This window comes from Geotrypetes seraphini, chromosome 3 (assembly GCF_902459505.1).
Source record: "Geotrypetes seraphini chromosome 3, aGeoSer1.1, whole genome shotgun sequence".
In the NCBI taxonomy this organism is placed as follows: Eukaryota; Metazoa; Chordata; class Amphibia; order Gymnophiona; family Dermophiidae; genus Geotrypetes; species Geotrypetes seraphini.
The window spans coordinates 349,475,259-349,495,447 of NC_047086.1; the positions used below are offsets into that span (position 1 = coordinate 349,475,259).

The following is a 20,189-nucleotide window of genomic DNA, read 5'->3' on the forward strand; positions in this document are numbered from 1 at the left end:
ATTACTCATTGTGACTGTGCAGTGCTGTGTGCGTCTATAGAAATAATTAATAGTAGTACTCCTATAATGGTGTAGTTCCTTGACAGAAAGAACAGGAGTCTTCTGGTTGCTAACATTTTAACAAGTGATTTCACTCACGAGAAGGGGAGAATTGATTGGTCGTGAATGTAAGGCATCAGGAGCTATAATATGCATCAAAATCAATAACTCAGCAGTAGATGTCAGACAAAATATACAGAGTAATGTAAGGAAAATGATGTGCAAGAAATTGGGGAACCTGTAGGAATGTTTCTAAACTTAAAAAGAAGCTTGTGATCACACCAGGAACCATGCTGATGGAAGCAAAACAAGGATCTCGTTGAGCCGATAGTACTTCTGTGAATGGAAAACTGTTTTCACTAGTTAGGATGTGCTCTTCCTTGCAGTAGTAACTAAAGAAAACACAGGACACATGGTAATAGTGTTTGAAAGACGTGCATACTGTTCTGCTGTCTGGACTGGCTCGTCCGTGTTAGAATAAGTTAGATTCTTTGGGTCAAAATTCAAATGCCACGATCTGTGGCTGCCGTGTTCGAATTCCTTCTGTATATTTAGTGCCACCATGCAGATAGTGAGTGACACTGAACATATAAGCGTTGAAGTTTTAGCACCGCGGCCGGCGATAAAGAAAGCCTAATGCGGCTTCATAAAAGGGGATTGGGGGAGTATATTTTATTACCAGCTGTACATATTGTATTACCTGTCTGACACACAGAAGCTGGTGTATGCTCCTGCGACTCCCTCACAGATTTCTTGCTTCAAATGTACCTGGAAAAAAAACAAAAACTATTTTCTATAGGTTAAGCTTATTTTCAAATTCTTTTCCCCCACCCCTCCGATCTTATCAATGCTTTACAATCTTTACACATTTTTTTTCTATTTTCTTCATTTGGTTGTGCTTTCTATTTTTTTAAACATATTCTTTTGGCTGTAATAGCCTTTTTCATCTCACCTTGTAACCATCCTTCCCTCTATCTTTTTGGATGTGTGGAATGTATCTGGTCTGTGCTTCCAAGAAATAAAAATATGGCTATGTCTTATATAAATTCTTGACTTTTGTAGTTGCTCATTTTTTTATTTTTTTTTCCTAACCATTTTCTTCATGTTTTCTAATCACCCTTTTGAAAGTTAAAATGCTAGAGTAGTAGATTTCCATAGTGACATGAAGCTGTAACTTATTTAATCTAGGCACTTTACCTCCTTATCATGTCTTGATGTGACATTTACCCCCATTAATATTGGGGTAATTGGTATCACTGGTTATTGTGTTCCTCCATTTCTTGGCGTCCCTAATTTTTTGTCTGTCCATTCTGGCCAGGTAGGCTGTAGTGCACCCCTACCGCTATTCTCTTCCCCTTCACACATGAAATTTCCATCTGTAAAGGCAAATGATTTATTCCTATTGAAGAAAAACTGGAGAATAGATTCTACCATACTTATTATTTCCTGAAAAACTTTTATCCCATTTGACTCGATGCATTCCTTAACATATGACACCACCCCTCCACCAATTTTATCCATCCTATATCATTGTGATATTATTTGTACCCCGATATCAGTGGCTATTGGTTATCCTCTTTCAATCTGGCTCCAAGACACCTATTTTGACTGCCTCTTCATTCAGTACTATTCATTCTAGCTCTCACATTTTTTAGACTTCTTATAGCATTTGTATTCAGACATTTCAGAGTATGTTTGTATTAACAACCTGCTGAGCAGTTGATAGGAATGATTAAGGGGCTGGAGGAGTTGCCGTACAGTGAGAGATTGGACAAACTGGGCCTCTTCTCCCTTGAAAAGAGGAGACTGAGAGGGGACATGAACGAAACATTCAAAATATTGAAGGGAATAGACTTAGCAGATAAAGACAGACTGTTCACACTCTCCAAGGTAGGGAGAACGAGAGGGCACTCTCTAAAGTTGATAGGGGATGGATTCCATACAAACATAAGGAAGTTCTTCTTCACCCAGAGAGTGGTGGAAAACTGGAACGCTCTTCCAGAGTCTGTTATAGGGGAAAACACCCTCCAGGGATTCAAGACAAAGTTGGACAAGTTCCTGCTAAACTGGAACGTACGTAGGTAAGGCTGGACTCCTTTAGAGCACTGGTCCTTGACCTGGGGGCTGCTGCATGAGCAGACTGCTGGGCACGATGGACCACTGGTCTGACCCAGCAGCGGCAATTCTTATATTCTTATTCTCATTACTTAGAAGCACCTGGGCTACTTTTGCCTTTATTGCAATCTCTGTACTGGGATTCTAACTTCACTGTTTGTTAGTATCTTTCAAAGATTCCTCACACCAAACCATGCACTGCTCAGAGACTACTGTTATTTCTCCATATTCCAGATTAAAAGCTGACCTCTTTTTTTAATGTTAATACCAGCAGCCTGGCTAAGATTGGACCCAGATTGGCTAAGATTGGAATAGACTCTCCCCTCTCCAATATGTTGCCAAGTTCCTGACAAATCTAAAGCCGTCTTCCCTCTCTATAGTCTCAACTGTACATTGAGGCCCAGATTCTCTAAAAGTGCGTCCCGATTTTAGGCAGCTGTAGGCGTCCTACAGCTGTCTAATCAGCCAATCGGGATGCACGTTTAAAAAAAAAAAATGCTCCCCAGGCAGGCCGCCTATATTGAAGGGAGAGGCGTCCTATTCAGAATCGGCCTAAACTAAACCCCGATTCTGTAACCGGCGTCCATGTTACAGACGCGGGTTAGAGAATTGGGTTAGATTAGACACGGCCCGCTACACTTATTGCGGCAAGGGATCTCTCTGGCGCTATAAGTATAGCGGGCCGTGGCCCCTGACCGATCACTGGCAGGAGGGTGCCCAAACCCTCCTGCCCGAAGACGCACCCCCCCCCGACACTACCGACCGCCCCCCCCCCCCGACATTACCGATCCCCCCCCGACAATATCGGTCACTGGCAGGAGGGTGCCCAATCCCTCCTGCCCGAAGACGCACCCCCCCCCCGGCGCTAACAACCCCCACTCCACCAAACCTGTTCTTACAGATGGGTCTTGCACGTCGAGCAAGCAGGCACGCCTCGTCGAAATGAGGCGGGCCCGCCCCTTCCCGGCCCATCCCGCCGAAGCCTAAGGTCTGATTGGCCCAGGCTCTAGAAGCCTGGACCAATCAGGCCTGAGGAATAGCGGGTCCGCCCATCCCTACTAAGTCTAAGGTCTGATTTGATCTACCGCTTTAAAAATTGTCAAAAAATTTTAAAAAAATATGAAATTGGGAAAATATAACTAATACTTTAGATGAATGCATGACAGACTGAAACTTAAGGGAAGAGAGGTAGAACTACAATCATTTGTAGGAGAGAGAGAGAGAAGGATAGCACAATTGTGGAGGAAAGCTATGCTCTTCCTTAATCTTTTATTATTTTTGGCAGTAATCTGTGGTCTGGGCCGGACAGGAAGTCATAAGTTATATGCATCCTTGAATAAGAAGGCTTTTAAATTCATTTTAAATTTGTCGATGTTTTCTTCCTCTCTTAAATAGAGTGGTAATGAATCCCAAGGCACGGGTGCACTCAAGCAAAACAGAGGTGGTACAGAGCATCAACATGGAGGGGGAGACACGGTTACCATACTGGGGGCAGAGCAACTTGGGGATAACAACTAGGGGGCTTACATTTGAGCGAGCATGAAGTGATTCACACTTAAAGATTGCATTTCCAGTCGGAGTTAACTGGATGCGAAAGGAGATGATTCTCTAGTCTGTGCCTAGAGTACCAGGACTGTGGTTGGGTCATTGGAAGAGGAAGGTTTTCACCGCTTTTCTGAAGTCCATCAGGTTTTCCAAGGATAACAGGTTCTACCGTTTTGGGAGGAACTGGGTGTAGGAGCGCTTGTGTGCTGTTTCCAGGTGGAGAGATCATCCAGGGATAGGGTTACCATATTTTTCTCCAGGAAACCCCAGACACATGACCCCGCCTTGTTCCGCCTCCAGCTCCGCCCCAGCCTCGCCCAGTTCTGCCTCCAGTCCTGCCCCCACACAGCCTCCTCTCTTCTTCCGGACGAGCTCTAGCCGCGTCTGGAGCATGCGTGGATGTGTGTGACATCATCTGTGTATGCTCAGAGGCCCTTCAGATGCAGCCGGAGTTTGTTGGGGCTTTCCAAAACCCGGACAAATGCCATGTTTTGGATGGTCCGACAGGAGCCCAGACAGTCCTTTAAAAAGAGGTCATGTTTTCCCAGACATCTGGTAATCCTATCCAGGGGATTTCTCATTATGTGAGTGAAGCCTTCATCTGGATGTATAAGGTTGCAGTTTAGCGGATATGTATCTCGACACGTGGTGGTAGTTCAGTATTAGGCCTTTAAATGACTCGGGGCTCCTTTTACGAAGCCGAGGGAGCGGCTTTAACGCGCGCGACGTTTAATCACGCGCTAACCCCCGCACTAGCCGAAAAACTACCGCCTGCTCAAGAGGAGGCGGTAGCGGCTAGCGCGGCCGGCGGTTTAGCGTGTGCTATTACGCGCGTTAAACCGCTACCGCGCCTTCGTAAAAGGAGCCCTCAGTGTTTTCTGATAGCATTAAGCTCTAATACACACGGAAAACAAGCAACCACAAAACACATTAAGGCATTTTGTATGTTAGCACATGCTAGCTATCTATTTTTAAATATTTTTTTTGAGGGGGGAGCAGAGAATGGGCATGGGCGTGCTAACCAACTACCTAGTGTGCATGAACCGGCTAACATGGAATTAACACAGAAGCACTTAGCACCTGTTATAAGGGAGATAATTTTTTACAGGTAAAGCTCACTAATGCAAAAACATCAGTGGGTGACCTAAAAATAGGATTTTCCTTAGGAGAAAATCATTGAAGCGGTGGCTCATAACTTAAAATAATCCCCTGATGCAGCCGTAGGACGAAACAGGGCCTGTCGGGATATCTCTGTGTGAAAGGAGATTGAACGGATTTTTCCAAGCGTGGTTGATTGGTACCGCGCTGGACCTTAAACTGCAGACTGCAGTGATTTTGTAATATCAGAAGATAAGTGCTCATTTTATGTATAACAATTTTTATTGAAAGAATCAAATAATCAGTACAATAGGATAATACAAAAATACATTCAATACAATAAGAATTACAATAATATTTCATACAAATTTAAATCATTCTTTCAAATTTAATTTCCATATGAACTAATTCAATCTTATCTGCACCCCCCTTAATTCCATCCCCTACCCACTATCTTCCCCTAAATGAAATCCCTCACCCTGGATGAAAGTTGACAAAAATAAAGAATTAAAATAAATAACTGGAATGTAATTATTAAACCTAATTTTCATAATAAATCATTGATAACCAAACTTCGTATTTTTGGTGAAAGATTCTGAATATAAAGATCCCAAACCTCCATAAAAAGACGAGTTTTTTTAGGCGAACCTCGAACCTCCCAACTCTCAAATAAAAATAAGCTCATTTTTATCTTCACTGAATCTTGAAAAATTAAGAATGAAATAGTGATAAGAGATAAAAAGAAACAAAGTAAATAGTGAAAATAGTATATCTGAAGCGGTGCTACTGAGACCAAGGATGTATTTCTCTATGGCAAAATCAGTGTTGCCATAGATGGTTTCACAGGAATTTTCCTGAGAAACACAGAGGTTTCTTCCGCGTTCATAAATTGAAGAATTGAAGCACTTGATTTCTGATATTAAGAATTTAGGAATATCATTTTGTGCAGTCATTATTCTTAAAGATATTCAGCTTGTTTTGTGAGAACAGTTGACCTAAAAATAAAACATATTAGAAAAGTCTTAAATTATGCTGCGTTAAATTTGGGCTTAGCACGCAGGAAAGTCATGTGTTAGGACGCATTGGGCTCGGATTTCAGCGCCTTTTAGTAAGATGGCTTTTTATTTTATTTATTTATTTAAAAAATTTCTAGCCTGCTTAATCCTAAGCGGTTTACAAAATACGAACATAATCATAATTTGACATATAAAAATTAAAAACAAACGCAGCATAGCTTACCTAAAGTCCAGCTAAAAGCCTCCACAAAGTTGATGACTGTAGAACGGTTCATAGACAACGGCGCGAAAGACAAAAGTGCGCGCCGACAATTGAGCACAGCGCGCGCCACCGCGCGGCTCTAAATTACAGTTTTTAGGGGCTCTGACGGGAGGTTTTGTTGGGGAACCCCCCCCCAGTTTACTTAATAGACATCGCGCCGGCGTTACGGGGGGTTTGGGGGGTTGTAACCCTCCACATTTTACTGTAAACTGAACTTTTTCCCTAAAAACAGGGAAAAAGTGAAGTTTTCAATAAAATGTGGGGGGTTACAACCCCCCACGCCCCCCACAACGCCCCCACAATGCGGCGCGATGTCTATTAAGTAAAGTGGGGGGGTTCCCCCCCACGCCCCCCCGTCGGAGCACTAAAAACAGTAATTTAGAGCGGCGCGGCGGCGCGCGCTGCGCTCAATTGTCTGGGCGCACCTTTGTCCCGGCGCGCTTTTGACCTGACACCCTGTAGAACAGATCAGATAGACATGTTGCTCAAACAGAGCTATAAAAATCCACATAAAACGGAGACATAACAAAAACCATTTTTCCCTTGCAGACTCGGAGGTCATGGGGACTAGGGAATTGGGGATGTTTCAGACAAGATGGCAGTATATTAACCGTACAGTAATTACCTACACCAAGGACTAGAAACCTTCTGACATATCTATTACAGCCTTCCCCCATTCCCCTGAGTTTTCTAATTAGAAATATTGCTGTGTGTGAAAGCTCTGGTGTTAGTTGGCTGAGTGTGTGAGAGACATTGCGTTTCCACAGCACCAGAACTACTCTCAAACGGAATTAAAGCATGTTGGGTGCAAATTAGTTTTTAATAATAAAGAAGTGAATTGGTGTGGTGGCCGTGTTAGTCCACTTTTCAAGCTAATATATAGAAATAAAACAAAAACTAAAGGAAATAAGGTAATACCTTTTTTATTGGACTAACTCAGTGCATTTTATAATGCGCTTTCAAAGGTAACCCTTCTTCGGATCACAAATAAGAAAATGTTTTTGTTTTATTTCTATATATTACCATAATAAGGAAGCAAATGCGAGATGCACGCTTGACACTGTATAATTACACTGCTGATGTGGTGGAAGTGGCTTGGCCGTTGACTTGCCCATCAGAACACATCTGAGGCGTGAAATTAATGCCCCGTTGCTATAGTGCGTACCATTGTGACCTCAAAAGACCTTGGAGTTGAAACGCTCACCCTTGTCTTTCCCTTCCCCCTCTTCTTTTCAGGCCTGCGGCACTTGACAAGAAACCAGCTGAACTAAGCACCTTGAACGAAGTGGGCTATCAAATCCGGATTTAAGAAGCCATATATCCGAGAACAAGATGGTATTCCTATGGTGCTTCTCTTCATACTATTTTTTGTATCATGTGTTTTTTGGGGGTTTTTGTATTTTTTTTGGGGGGGGGGTTCATCCTTAACGAGGAATTGCATCAGTTCAAGGACATTTTGCCTGTATTTGTGGTTTGAATGAGGATTTGGAGTTTACCTTTTTTAAAATAAAATGTGTGAGCTGTCAGCCTTGTAAAGTGAATCTAACCTGTAAAAGTATTTGTGTGCTCGTCCTGTTTTTAAAATGGACTTCAAGCCTCGCACTGCATCCCGATGGTCCCGGTACCATATTCCCTTCAGTGCGGTAGAGCTGTGATGCCGCGGATCTCTGTATAGTGTTACTGAGCAATAAAAGCAGAGCCAAGGAGGGGCATGAGTTTGAAACTTGTCCCTGTTACCTCACAAAGAGTTCTTACAATGGCATATGCAAATCTGACTGTGTTAACTTTTGTATCAAGCTTCTGTCTCAGCGTTTCTTGCAAGGACAATAATAGCATGCTTGAACCAAGCTGTCCTGGCCTATTAATAACATTCTATGCATGACTTGCGCACCACAAAAATTCAAAGTATTATGCAAATGGTATTTCTAGAAGCACCATAAGGCTTGTTGGGCACAGTTTTGGTGGCTTCCAAAATTGTTTTTGCTGATAAATTGTGCATTTTGTAATGGAATTTTTACTTCCTTCTTCTATGAACATTTTGATTGTTTTGTAGAATATGCTGGGGAGCACATGCGAGCATTACTTAATATCTCTGAACAGAGCTTTCATTGTGACAAATGGTTCATACCACGCCTGCTGTACATTTCTGAAATAATTTGGTTGAAAGCAGTCAGATTCTATTCCAGTGTCTCTCAAACCGTGTACCCCAAAGAGATTCTGGGTGTTCCATGAGAGATTCCAGAATTTTACTTTATTTAAAAAAAAAAATTCCCTTCATAAGTATACACTAAAATAGATGACATGTACGTTGCATGTTATGAGCGTTTGTGTGCATAAGGATACACACATCCAGACAAGCATCATTCTTTGACATGATTGGTCATTGAAAACCAATGGCAAGTTATTTTATCTTTTTTATGCAGTAGTTATCCTAACTCGAGCAACAAAGCAATCAAGGCTTTGTTACCATTTGGGTCTTATTATCTTTGCGAATGTGGATTTTCAGCTCTGACAGAAATGAAATCGAAAAGAACGACTGCAGATGGTGGCTGATGAAATGCGTGCTTGCTTGTCGACTATTGAGCCACGTTTTGCACTCCAAAAACAAGCACATCCATCGCATTGATTAGCAATTCGATCTACTTTAGTTCCACCGTTGTTTGTAATTACACGTACAGAGCTTAAAGAATTTTAAATAAATAACTCTCAAATGTAATTTTTTGTTGGTTTTGCAATGTTATAATTTCAATTATAATGTGCCGCAAAAAAACATTTGCTCCATTTAGTGTCCGGAACTAAAATAGTGTCCGGAACTAAAAAAAAAAGAGTTTGAGAGACACTGTTCTTTTCACTTTTAGCTTGTGTGGGTTTTGCTCAGTGGCATAGTTAGGTGTGTGTGGTGGGGGACAAAGGGGGGTGGACCGCTCTGGGTGCCATGTTGGTAGAGGCGCCGGCACCCCTCCTCTCTCTGCCTGCCCCACCTCTTACCATTCCTCCCCTCCACGCACGTGCCTCCCCCCTTCCCCCATGCCTCTAGTTGAAATTGTTTGCGGCAGCCAATGTGCTCTTTGCGACCCTGTCGGCTCTCCCACTGACGTTGCTTCCGGGTGCTGCGTGTAGGAAGTGACGTCGTAAAGGAGAGCTAACGGAGTCCTGAGGAGCACATTGTTGACCGCCATGAGCAACTTCTTCAACTAGAGGTGCAAGGGAAGGGGGGAGGTGCATGGCAGGCCACCGCCCCCAGCGCCTCTCCCTCTCGCATTTAGCGCTCTGGTCAGCAGAAGAAACCATACCACGGTGTAATAAAAGAGGTGGGGGAGGGGGTTTGGGTAGCTGTTGGTCTTCCCTATTTCTTTTCACAGCTCATGAAAATTTAAATTTGACCATTAAATGTTAAAGGCACAATGAATTTCTTTTCTAAGACTTCATTCCCAGTAGTACCTGAAGCCTGAAAAACACAGTGACTCACCCAACATTCCTGGAAATCCTAGTGGCTTCATATGTGTTGCCTCCTTACTGGCCCTTTATATGAACCATTAGCATCCCTCCCTCCACCCAAGGCCTTCATCTATTCTAGATGTTCTATAGCCTGGCTGTTCTCTGTCCGTGTTCAGTTCCAAGGCTCTGCTTAGTTCCTCTTTTAGGATGTAGGCCACCCCTTAACCTTTTCCTATCGTGTGTTCCGGATGACAGGACATTCCAAAAATGTCGTTGCCATTGTGGATAAACAGTCTGTATGGACTAATAAAGAGCCAGGAACACAAAATATTTGAATTTACAGACTTATGACTTATTTACATTATGTTTACAATAGCCGTAAATGATAACAGTGAATAATACAAAACTTTGCTAAAATAATTACAATTAGAACCAGCGTAACGTAAAATTTATTATGATAGGAAAAGGTTCACGTCTTTTGGTGTCTTGACAACCTCTGCAGCCTGCCTGTAAAATCATATAGCAAGAGCACTGGTTGGTTTGTTGTTTGGTGCTGCTTTCTCATTTTGTGAATCTAAGACTAAAACCCCTTACTTTAAAAATATCCATTTGCAAGTCATTTGGCCTGTTTAACTTTATCCTCACCTCCTCCAAAGATAAGAATGTAACACAGTGATTTAGACTCTAAAACCCAACATGACTTAGATTGATATTGTTTAGATGGATTTAATTTAAGGTCTTTTTATATCTGGAGTCATAATGAACTGAGTTACCTATTTCCTGACTTCATTATAATGCTTCCTCAAGTGTAAGTCACCTTAAAGCTGGGTAAGGCAGATTCTGTGCAGGGTGGAAGAGAAACTTGCTACACAGTGCTATAGAAGTGACCATGGTCTATGAGGACTTTTCCAGTCTGGTGCTCAAGAGCCGCAAAGAGTAAAGTTTGTCCACAGTAAACAATCCTGTAGTCGGTGAATCCAAGAAATGCATGTTTTGATTATTCTGAAACCCAGACATAGTAACATAGTAGATGACGGCAGATAAAGACCCGAATGGTCCATCCAGTCTGCCCAACCTGATTCAATTTAAATTTTTTTTTTTTTTTTTTCTTCTTAGCTATTTCTGGGCGAGAATCCAAAGCTTTACCCGGTACTGTGCTTGAGTACCGGGTAAAGCTTTGAGGCTTTCGTGAATTAAAATTCAAAGGCTCCCCCCCAGCTCATACTTCCTTTATCACTCCACTTTCTCCACAAGGTAAAAGCTGACTCTCCCAAAGCAGTTGGATCTCGGCTACTGAGCCAAGACACAATGCAAGCCCCAAGGTAATCCCCAAGTCTGGGCTGGCCTTAGCAAAACTTGGTGTCCTTTAGGGGTTCAGTTATTTTGTATTCTTTTGTAAATAAATTTGAAGAGCACAAGTCTAGACTATTCCCAGTGGTTTCATGACCATTTTGCATTTTTTTCAAAACGTACCTTGAGCTTTATTTGTGTACCTGTGACTGACACTTTTCGTTATTTTAAAGTATAGAACTGTGATACAGGCCATTTTTGTACAACCTTTTGTGATGAAGTACAATCAACCTTGTTAATTTGTTTTGGACTGTTCTTTTAAATGCATTTTTTATTCTTAAATACTGTGACTATTTTTCTAGCTGTGCACAGACTTTGTAAGACGGTAACGTGGAGAAATACATACGCATCTGTTTCTGCCTCTCATCTACTGTATGTTTTTATGGCGCATGAAACTTTAATAAAATGGCTTGGATTTTTAAAAAAAATGTGATGTGTTTTATCTCCTCCCCAATTTAACATTTGTTCTACAGTAAGGAAAAGGAAATGTAATTAAAATTATGGGTAGAGAGTCTCCAGTGATTTCGGCAGGTTGCCATGGATTGTCAGCCCTACCCCCCCTGTCAGCAATTGGTGTGGCTGGAGTTGAAAATACTGGTGGGGTGGGGCTGACAATCCATGCTGTTCTGTTATTGCATGCTAGGGATTGCTACTGCTCTCAGATTGTGAGTCTACATTATAGAGCATGACACGGGGACAAATTTGTTCCCAACCCCATGAGATCTCGATATCCATGTCCTGTCCTCACAAGCTCTGCCTTAACCGCACAAGCCTCAAACACTTATGATTTTAAAGTGTTTGAGGCTGGTGCAGATGAGGACAGAGCTTGCAGGAATGAGGCAAGGACAAGGACAGCTCACAGGGATGGGAGGATAGAGAAATCCCACAGGGACGGGGAAAATTTGTCCCCGTGTCATTCTCTACGATAGTGTATCTCAATTACTTATTAAGTTTTTGGGTACACTGATTTGAAAAGATATGTTTGTTTTTGAAGGTCCCATTGCCCTGATGAAGTGGCAGATACCATGAAACGATTGGTCTATTTTTTGGTGCACTTGTGTTTCGTCAGTGGTGTTCCACATGAACAATGGAGGGTTTTTATGCCCAAGATGTAGAGCATAAAAGGTAGAGCATATTAAATTAGCTCACCGTATTACTGAGGCTTTTTCCTCCATTGCTTTCATAATTGGTGCATTATTCAGCAAAATAGAGGTGGCGAATGATGGTGCTATTTGAGTAGAGAATGTGTGATGCATGAGAGAGAGATGCATGCAAAATCCTTCTCAGGTATCCTCATAAGGAACAGAAATAGAGGCACAAGCAGAAAAATGGCCGTATACTATTTGAATCAACATCTTTTCACACCTGTTCCTGAGGGTTAGCTCAAAATCCTGGCTATAATCCTGTAGATCCTGGAAGCTAAATAAACTCACTGATCCTTTACTAGGAAAAAGGACATGTGGCCCCGTCTTTTTGTACCCCTGGGCCCATCCAGTTCTGCCACCAGGCCCACCCCATTACAACACCTAACCCCAGCTCCACGCAAACCATCTATTCGGGCTGAATCGAGTGCATTTGCGCATGCGTGGCTGCAACATGGTGAAATCGCACGCATGCATCTGTGCATGGTGGTGAGGTGTGTTTTTTTTTTTTTTTACTGTGATCCTCCACATATAAGAGGAGCCTGTGATTATGAGACTTTAAAGTCTTTGTGGCTTGGATGTTTTAGCTTGGACTTGAATGTCCACCTTACCTGTCTGAGGCTCGTTTTGTTAATTGATGTGAACATCCAGTAGCTCTGTACAGTGCTGTGCAACTTGATTTTTGTCAAGGGAATGTGTGCTAATTGCTAATAGTTTTTTAACAAAATTACCTTTTGGATTTTTTTGCAAGTATTTTTGATTACACAGTTAAGAGCACAGACAGAAGGAAGTGCAGCCAGAGACTGGGAAAAGATGGTTAGAAAAATAAAATCACCAGACAACAAAGGCAGAGGAAATGATTTTATTTTCAATTTAGTAATTGAAATGTGTCAGAGAATTTACATCTGCTATCTATAGTTTGCACTGTTCAGGAAAAAATGCATTTGTTTCTATTTTTCTGGGGTTGTACTGCATGCAGGGTCTTGCATCTTAGGTTTTTTTTTGTATATATTAATACTTTTAGTTTGCATAGGGGTTATTTGTGTTCTGGTAGGAATGAATGTTGAGAAGCATACAGTGTGCTTTGTGTTGTTTAATTTTGTGGTTAACCATTAGGTCTTGTTAATAAGATTATATTGTGTGTATATATTAAAAATGGTATTACAATTAGTACTATTATGGGGTGGGGTCTGGGGCGGAGCTTTTGCCCCCTTCCCCCTAACAAAAAAGTGTTCCGCTGCCTGTTTGTAATCCATGATTCTATCCTCTCGTTTACCCCCAGTCTTCCTTACCACTGTCTACAAAATGGGTTTCAAAAATAGTGATTTGGGCATTTTGGAGAAAAAAAACAAACATCCACCTGCCACTTTATGTTGCTTTTTGGACATTTTTCTGTTTTGACAATGAACCCCATAGAATCTGGGGTTTATACGGACTTAATGTTAAATCATTATAATATCATTCTTACATACTACATCTTTCATAATTATGTTTCCACAAAACATTTTTTAGTATGTAAATTCTCAGTTGCTGCTAAATCCAAACACAGCTCATATACTCCTGCCAGCAGCTGCTTTTCAGCAGGCCAGAGCATAACTGCAGCTCAAGTTCCCTGGGTTGCAGCTTTCTTCTCTGGAGGATTAGTAAACTAGGCAGCTGGCACTGCATTATTACATCCAAGATTAGATTCCTCTGGAATGCCCATGTGTGACTAGACTGACTGTCCAGTTGGCTTTGGATTTTAGCCATTAGCAGAACAAGGGAACTGTAATTCAATATCTAGTCCCCCCCCCCATAAGATCATAGACACTCGCGTTTCAAATTTAGCTTTTTTTATGTATCCAAGAACAAGCTGCAACAGGAAGCTGAAGTGGCACTTTGTTTAGTATTTCCCATCTCGCTATAGTGGGAGACAAGATCACTGAAAATAACAATTCAGCATGAAGTAACTAACATACAATCCTTTTTACTAACTAAGCATTTTCCCAAATGTGCAAAATAAGATATTTATATAGGCTCCAGTTTAACTCTCTTAAATAATACAGTGCCACATAGTGGTATTCAGAGAGATTACATTCTTTACAATCCTAAGTGTTAATAATATGACTCTTTCATGCATCAATGCCTTGGTATAGGAAAAGAGCAATGGTTCTCAAATGTTTTTTTAGTCTTGACAGATGATGCTCACATACATGATATTTATATATGACCTTCATGGACCTTTGGGCTAATACAGTATAAAAGTTCTTGCAAATTAAATGAAACAGGTTCTGCATCCCCAAAACCCTATTTCCCCCAACAAAGGTGCAGATCACAACTAGCACATTTTCTCCATGGAAGTTATCATATTAAAAAAATGCTGATTCTCAGTCATGTCATCTGAGTAATACATAAACAGTGCCCTAAATCCCTTCCTCAGTTACGTGGAGCAATGTTGCAACAGTTTTTATCACCAGCTAATATTAGTATTTAATTCTTAGGACATACTGAGACCTGGAGACCAAACAGGAGAAACCCCTCAAAATGTGTCTCACCACCCAATCATAGCATATTCAATACATGCAACTACTTTTTAAGTTGTATGTTTTTAATTTCTTAATAAATCTTCAAAAATACAAAATAAACTTATCTTGAATCTGTGCATAGGAACCCATTCACATTTAAAATTGGTGTTTTTCTTTTGATTGAATCTGAGTAATAGCAACATACTGTAAGCCTCTCCACCACCAGGCTAGAAAACTAGAAGGATGTTATGACCAGTAGGAAAAAGGAGGTATTGATGCTAGAGAATGACCTTTATGGCAGCTACACGAGATATCAACGCTCCGGCTGCTTGTAGGAAAGAAATTTAGAAATCGCCCGCCACGAAGGTAAGGGCCGGGGCAGGGAGGGAGATGCTCAGATAGGGTGGTGGCGATCGGACGGCAGTGATCAGTAAGGAGGGAGTGCGATTGGTGACTATGTATGTTCCCTCCCTTAACGGCGGAGAGAAGCCAATTCACCGCTCCATGGGGCAGTGAACACTTGTTTTCCCCCCACCATTTCGGTGGGTCACTCACGACTTACTGCGGGTAACAGCTACCGCGTCATTCTCTAATTGATGCCCCTGTATGAGAGTCTGGTAAGACCTCATTTAGAATATTGTGTACAATTCTGGGGACCGCACCTTCAGAAAGATATAAATAGAATGGAGTCAGTCCAGAAGAAGGCTACTAAAACTTGTAACCCATTCTGAGTTCCTTAGGGAAAACAGGATAGAAAATGAATTAAATAAAATGATTGGTGGTCTTCATCATAAGGTGTACAGGGACAGACTTAAAATCTTAATATATACACTTTGACGGAAAGGCAGAAGAGGGAAGATATGATAGAGATGTTTAAATACCTGCGTGGCATAACTGCACATGAGGCAAATCTCATTTGAAAGGAAGCTCCGGAATGAGGGCATTGGATGAAGTAACGAAGAGATAGGCTGAGGAGTAATCTAAGGAAATACTTTTTTACAGAAAGGGTGGTAGATGCATGCATAGTCTCCCGGTAGAGGTGGTGGAGAGAAAACCTGTGAATTCAAGGAAGCATGGGGAATGCAGGTAGGATCTCTTAGGGAGAGGAGATAGTGGATGCTGTGGAGGGGCAGACTGAATGGGCCATTTGGCCTTTATCAGCCATCATGCTTTTATGTTTCTATTAAAAAATTCCAACTCAACATACATATAACAAACTGCTATACAACAGCAGCACTAATTTCTATGGCCCGATATTGAGACCGCAGTGGGCAGCCAGGCTGCTTTTTGCAGTCCACAGTGATCCTGGATATTCATTGCCAGGATATATCAAAAAATATCAATAGGCTGTGATCAGTATAAATGTCCATATATTACTAATCACTTGGACAAGCAAAATTTCAACTCTTGTCTCAATTCAAATCATGAATGTATAGCAGTGTATCTCAAACTGTATGCCACGGCACACCAGTGTGCCTCCTGAGATTTCAAGTGTGATGAGAGGCACATCCTGTAAGCAATCCCCCGACGCCAGCACCTCTTCTCTCTGCCGGCCCTTCTCTTCACCTCTTCTCTCCAGCTCTTCTTTCTTTCTCCCTGCCAGCCCTTCTCTCCTCTCGGCGCAAGGCCTGTTTGAAGGGCCTTTGCGCATGCGCTGATGGCGTGCTGACATCACACATGCACCTGACATCATCATGCCAATGCCAGCACACTTCCGGGTGTCTCGAGCCAGGGACACTAGGCTTAGTGTGCCCCGGCTTGAAAAAGTTACTGAGACACTGATGTATAGGCATATAGACATAAATTGCATATAACATACAAACATGAATTTCAGTAGATTATCAGATAGCTGTCAGAGTATATAACTCCTGGAACATGAAGCACAATTCCTTATTGATCCAACATTTATAAATTTTGGTTTACATTTTTAAAGACACTTATCTGAATATAAGGTAAAGAGCCATATTCACCACCCCTCCTGACATGTTTCAATTTCTTCTTCAGGGTCATGTCATTGCTCAATTCCAATATTTGCTCTCTTGTGCTCGGTATAGAATAGACATCTTAGACATGTGGGTTATCTCCCAATGGCCATGTGCAGAAGGAATCCACTCTGGATTTTTTCTGTGACACTGGGTGGCAGCTCAAAGCTTAGCTTCTCCCCCTGACGAAGCAGGTGAAAAAATGCTTGGGTTGCCCTTTAGGGTGGCCTTCTCTTTTTTGGGCTCAACAGGGCTGAAGATTCCACATGTATGGATGTGGACCTTCCACAGCCCAAGAATCGCAAGGTGAAGTCATATAAGAGTGATTCTGTGCCCCATGGTCCAGAGGCTTTCACAGATTTCATACAGGATGGGGTTATACTGGACCAATAAAGCAATATAAACAACATCAAAGTCAATATTCAGTAATTTGATGAGCAATAAAGTTACTCAGATAGGTCTACTGCTGAAAACATCTGGTTTAAGTTATTTGGGGAAACTTTAGGACTGCCAGTTGCAGAAACAATTATTTGACCTTGCCCTCTAGAATGACCCCAGTGCCGATTCTCTTGCAGCAGCTATATGTTGGTAGGTCCACTCCAAGGTAGGAAGAACGAGAGGGCACTCTCTAAAATTGAAAGGGGATAGATTCCGTACAAACATAAGGAAGTTCTTCTTCACCCAGAGAGAGGTAGAAAACTGGAACGCTCTTCCGGAGTCTGTCATAGGGGAAAACACCCTCCAGGGATTCAAGACAAAGTTAGAAAAGTTCCTGCTGAACCGGAGCGTACGCAGGTAGGGCTAGTCTCAGTGAGCGGACTGCTGGGCACGATAGCAATTCTTATGTTCAAGGCTATACAGTAATTCCATGTAACTCCCTAAGATATCCAGACAAATCTTTTTATAATAAAACTGGTCTCGTATCAGAAGGATGTGAGTGATCACCACAACTGCGTGCTTCTGAATTTTCATAGAAAAAATAAATCAAGGCCTGTGCATGAATGGCTTAAGCTTGCCCTACAGACATGGGGGAAGCCACTGCTTGCCCTTGGATCGGTAGCATGGAATGTTGCTACTATTTGAATTTTTTCAGGTACTTGTGACAGGGATTGGCCACTGTGGAAACAGGATACTGGGCTAGATGGAGCACAGGTCTGACCTAGTATGGCTATTCTTTACAAGGTATAAATCTGATAAATCTGATATGAAGGACATTACATGCAGTGCAATCTACACACTTTTTTTTTAACAGGCAGATTAAGTGCACATGATTTTTATTTTTCACTTTATTGTAAAGGTGCTAAGATACATCGGAAATGAAATAAAAGCCACAAATAAAAGTGAACAAATTATCAAGAGATCAAATGGAAAACATGTATTAAAGAGTTTCAAAGGTATAAACAGTTCTGTTAGATGTACTGGTCCTACATAACTCTGTAGCCACAGTAGCAACTGAAAACATTAAAATCATCATTTTAAAGATCTTTTTCTCAGATATAAGCAAAATAAATGTATTACTTTAAGCCTCATTGAGGTCAAACAATTCATCCTGGCTGGCAAATAAATTATTGTACTTTACATAGTCAAAGAAGAAACCTTAAAATAGTTTCTCCACAGTAGCAAAAATGGCCTGTTTGCTGTGCTGCCAGCATTCCCTTAGCCTCCGTCTGGGCCAAGGAAGCATTAGGAAATCAGACAGCTCCCACCTCTCAGGGTTGGCATATTCATTAAGTAAAAAAGGTATATACAGATGGCATGCAAACCAGGATAATATGAAGGATTCAAAAGTAGGACTCCTTTGTGACCCCTGGAGTGAAGGGAGAATGAGAAGAATCATATTTTTTTGTTATGAAGGCATGCCCTGAATCATGGCAAAAATAATTTCAAAGTTAGTTCCTGAATGTAGCTGGTGCTACACTTTATTCCGTCAAAATACCAGACCATCGATTAGACCAGGGATTCTCAACCCAGTCCGGTCTTCAGGATATCTACAAGGAATATGCACATAAAGTTGCATGTGCTATCTCCTGCATATTGACTGTGGGTATCCTGAAAACCTGACTAGGAAAACTACTGGATTACTCTGAGCTAGGTTTAAATGCCCGTTTCAATATTCAAGTCTTTAGCTACGTAGGAACAGGAAAATATATTATATGAGACAGAACAAGCACAAAATAATTTCCAAAATAATGTGGAAGTTTTCAAAAGGCTCCTACAGACATCCAGATTGTTCAGTTAATTACTTACTTACAAGCTTAATGAGTCACAGTTATACAAAGTCTGTTTATGATGAAAAATTTCCTTACAGATGGAACTGCACATAGTCACACACAGAAAAGTATAAAAATGTTATGTAAATACAATTACATAAAAAGCATTAGCCACGAAACTGTACTGTACATATTTTACTAAGATTAAACCATAATAAAAATATTTACAACATCTCTGATATGTTTCTACTGTACATATGGCAGAGATGCAGTTTCCATTACTAAACAGCAACTGCTTGGAAAACTAATGTTTGGGACATTTGACTGAATAGCTCCTGAAAAATATATCTCTTTAAAAAATTCTGTCTTAAACATGTAAAAACACTAGAAATTCTGCATGTGCACCAAACTTTATTCCGACATCAACAGAGGTCTTTTGCAAATGCAGAATATGGGAAGAAACATGATACATCTTGCTGGAGAGCTGGCAGGGTGTCAGAGTTCAAGTCTGAATTTGGCTAAAAGAGGAAGGTGATCTGAGGGATTGTTTTCATTGGGGAGTCCATTTACACGCCACAGGTCTTGTTCTGTTAGAAGTGCGAGTCTACCAAGGAGCTTCAGACCTCTGCTTACATCTCTGACTCCTGCAGAAAGAAAAAGAGAGAAACTTATTAATGGGCAAGGTGATTACTCAGTTCTCATAAAACAGCATCCCAAAGAGTTATAACATTGGCTCACATGACCTGCCAAGCCAGATAATAATAATAATAACAGCTTATATACCGCAATACCTTGAAGTTCTATGCGGTTTACAAAGATTAAGCAAAGGTACAAATTGATTGACTTTAAGAGGGGAGGAAGAAAGAGGGTTAATAGGACAGCTTTCCCAGTCTGTGTTGGGCATACTTAAAAATCATAAGTTATTAAGATAGCAATTCACTTATTAAAAAAAAAAGTTCCTTTCCTACCGCTACTTTGGAAAAGGAACACCTAGAAATGTCTCACTCAAACTCAACCAAATCCCTCTTTTTGGACAGCAATTACATAAAAACATGATGGCAGATAAAGGCCAAATGGCCCATCCAGTCTCACCATCCGCAGTAATCATTATCTCTTCTTCTCACTAAGAGATCCCATGTGTCTATTCCATGCATTCTTGAATTCAGACACAATCTATCTCCACCTCTTCTGGGAGCCTGTTCTATGTATCTACCACCTTTTCTGTAAAAAAGTATTTCCTTAGATTACTCCTGAGACTATCACCTCCTAACTTCATCCTTTGCCCTCTCATTCCAGAGCTTCCTTTCAAATGAAAAACTCGACTCATGTGCATATACGCCACGTAGGTATTTAAATGTCTCTATCATATCTCCCCTATCCTGCCTTTCCTCCAAAGTATACAGATTGAGATCTTTAAGTCTGTCTCCATATGCTTTATGATGAAGACCACACACCATTTTAGTAGCCTTCTTCTGGACCGACACCATC

The 20,189-nt window shown here is 41.3% G+C and overlaps 2 protein-coding genes across 3 annotated transcripts in view; one reads left to right on the top strand and one right to left on the bottom strand.

The window, feature by feature from the left end:
- The window catches only part of VASH2 (vasohibin 2), a 70,155-nt gene extending 62,539 nt beyond the window's left edge, over positions 1 to 7,616 (top strand). Inside the window, exon 8 of the mRNA XM_033938925.1 lies at positions 7,312 to 7,616. Coding sequence (XP_033794816.1) covers positions 7,312 to 7,384 — 73 coding nt within the window. The 3' untranslated portion in view covers positions 7,385 to 7,616. The remainder of the gene's footprint in view (positions 1 to 7,311) is intronic.
- Positions 7,617 to 18,881: 11,265 nt separating this feature from the next.
- Positions 18,882 to 20,189, bottom strand: part of ANGEL2 (angel homolog 2) — an 85,530-nt gene continuing 84,222 nt past the window's right edge. Inside the window, exon 9 of one of the 2 annotated variants that reach the window (XM_033937888.1) lies at positions 18,882 to 19,345. In XM_033937888.1, the coding sequence (XP_033793779.1) occupies positions 19,197 to 19,345 (149 nt within the window). In that variant the 3' untranslated portion in view covers positions 18,882 to 19,196. The remainder of the gene's footprint in view (positions 19,346 to 20,189) is intronic. The other variant, XR_004538794.1, reaches the window with a different exon arrangement.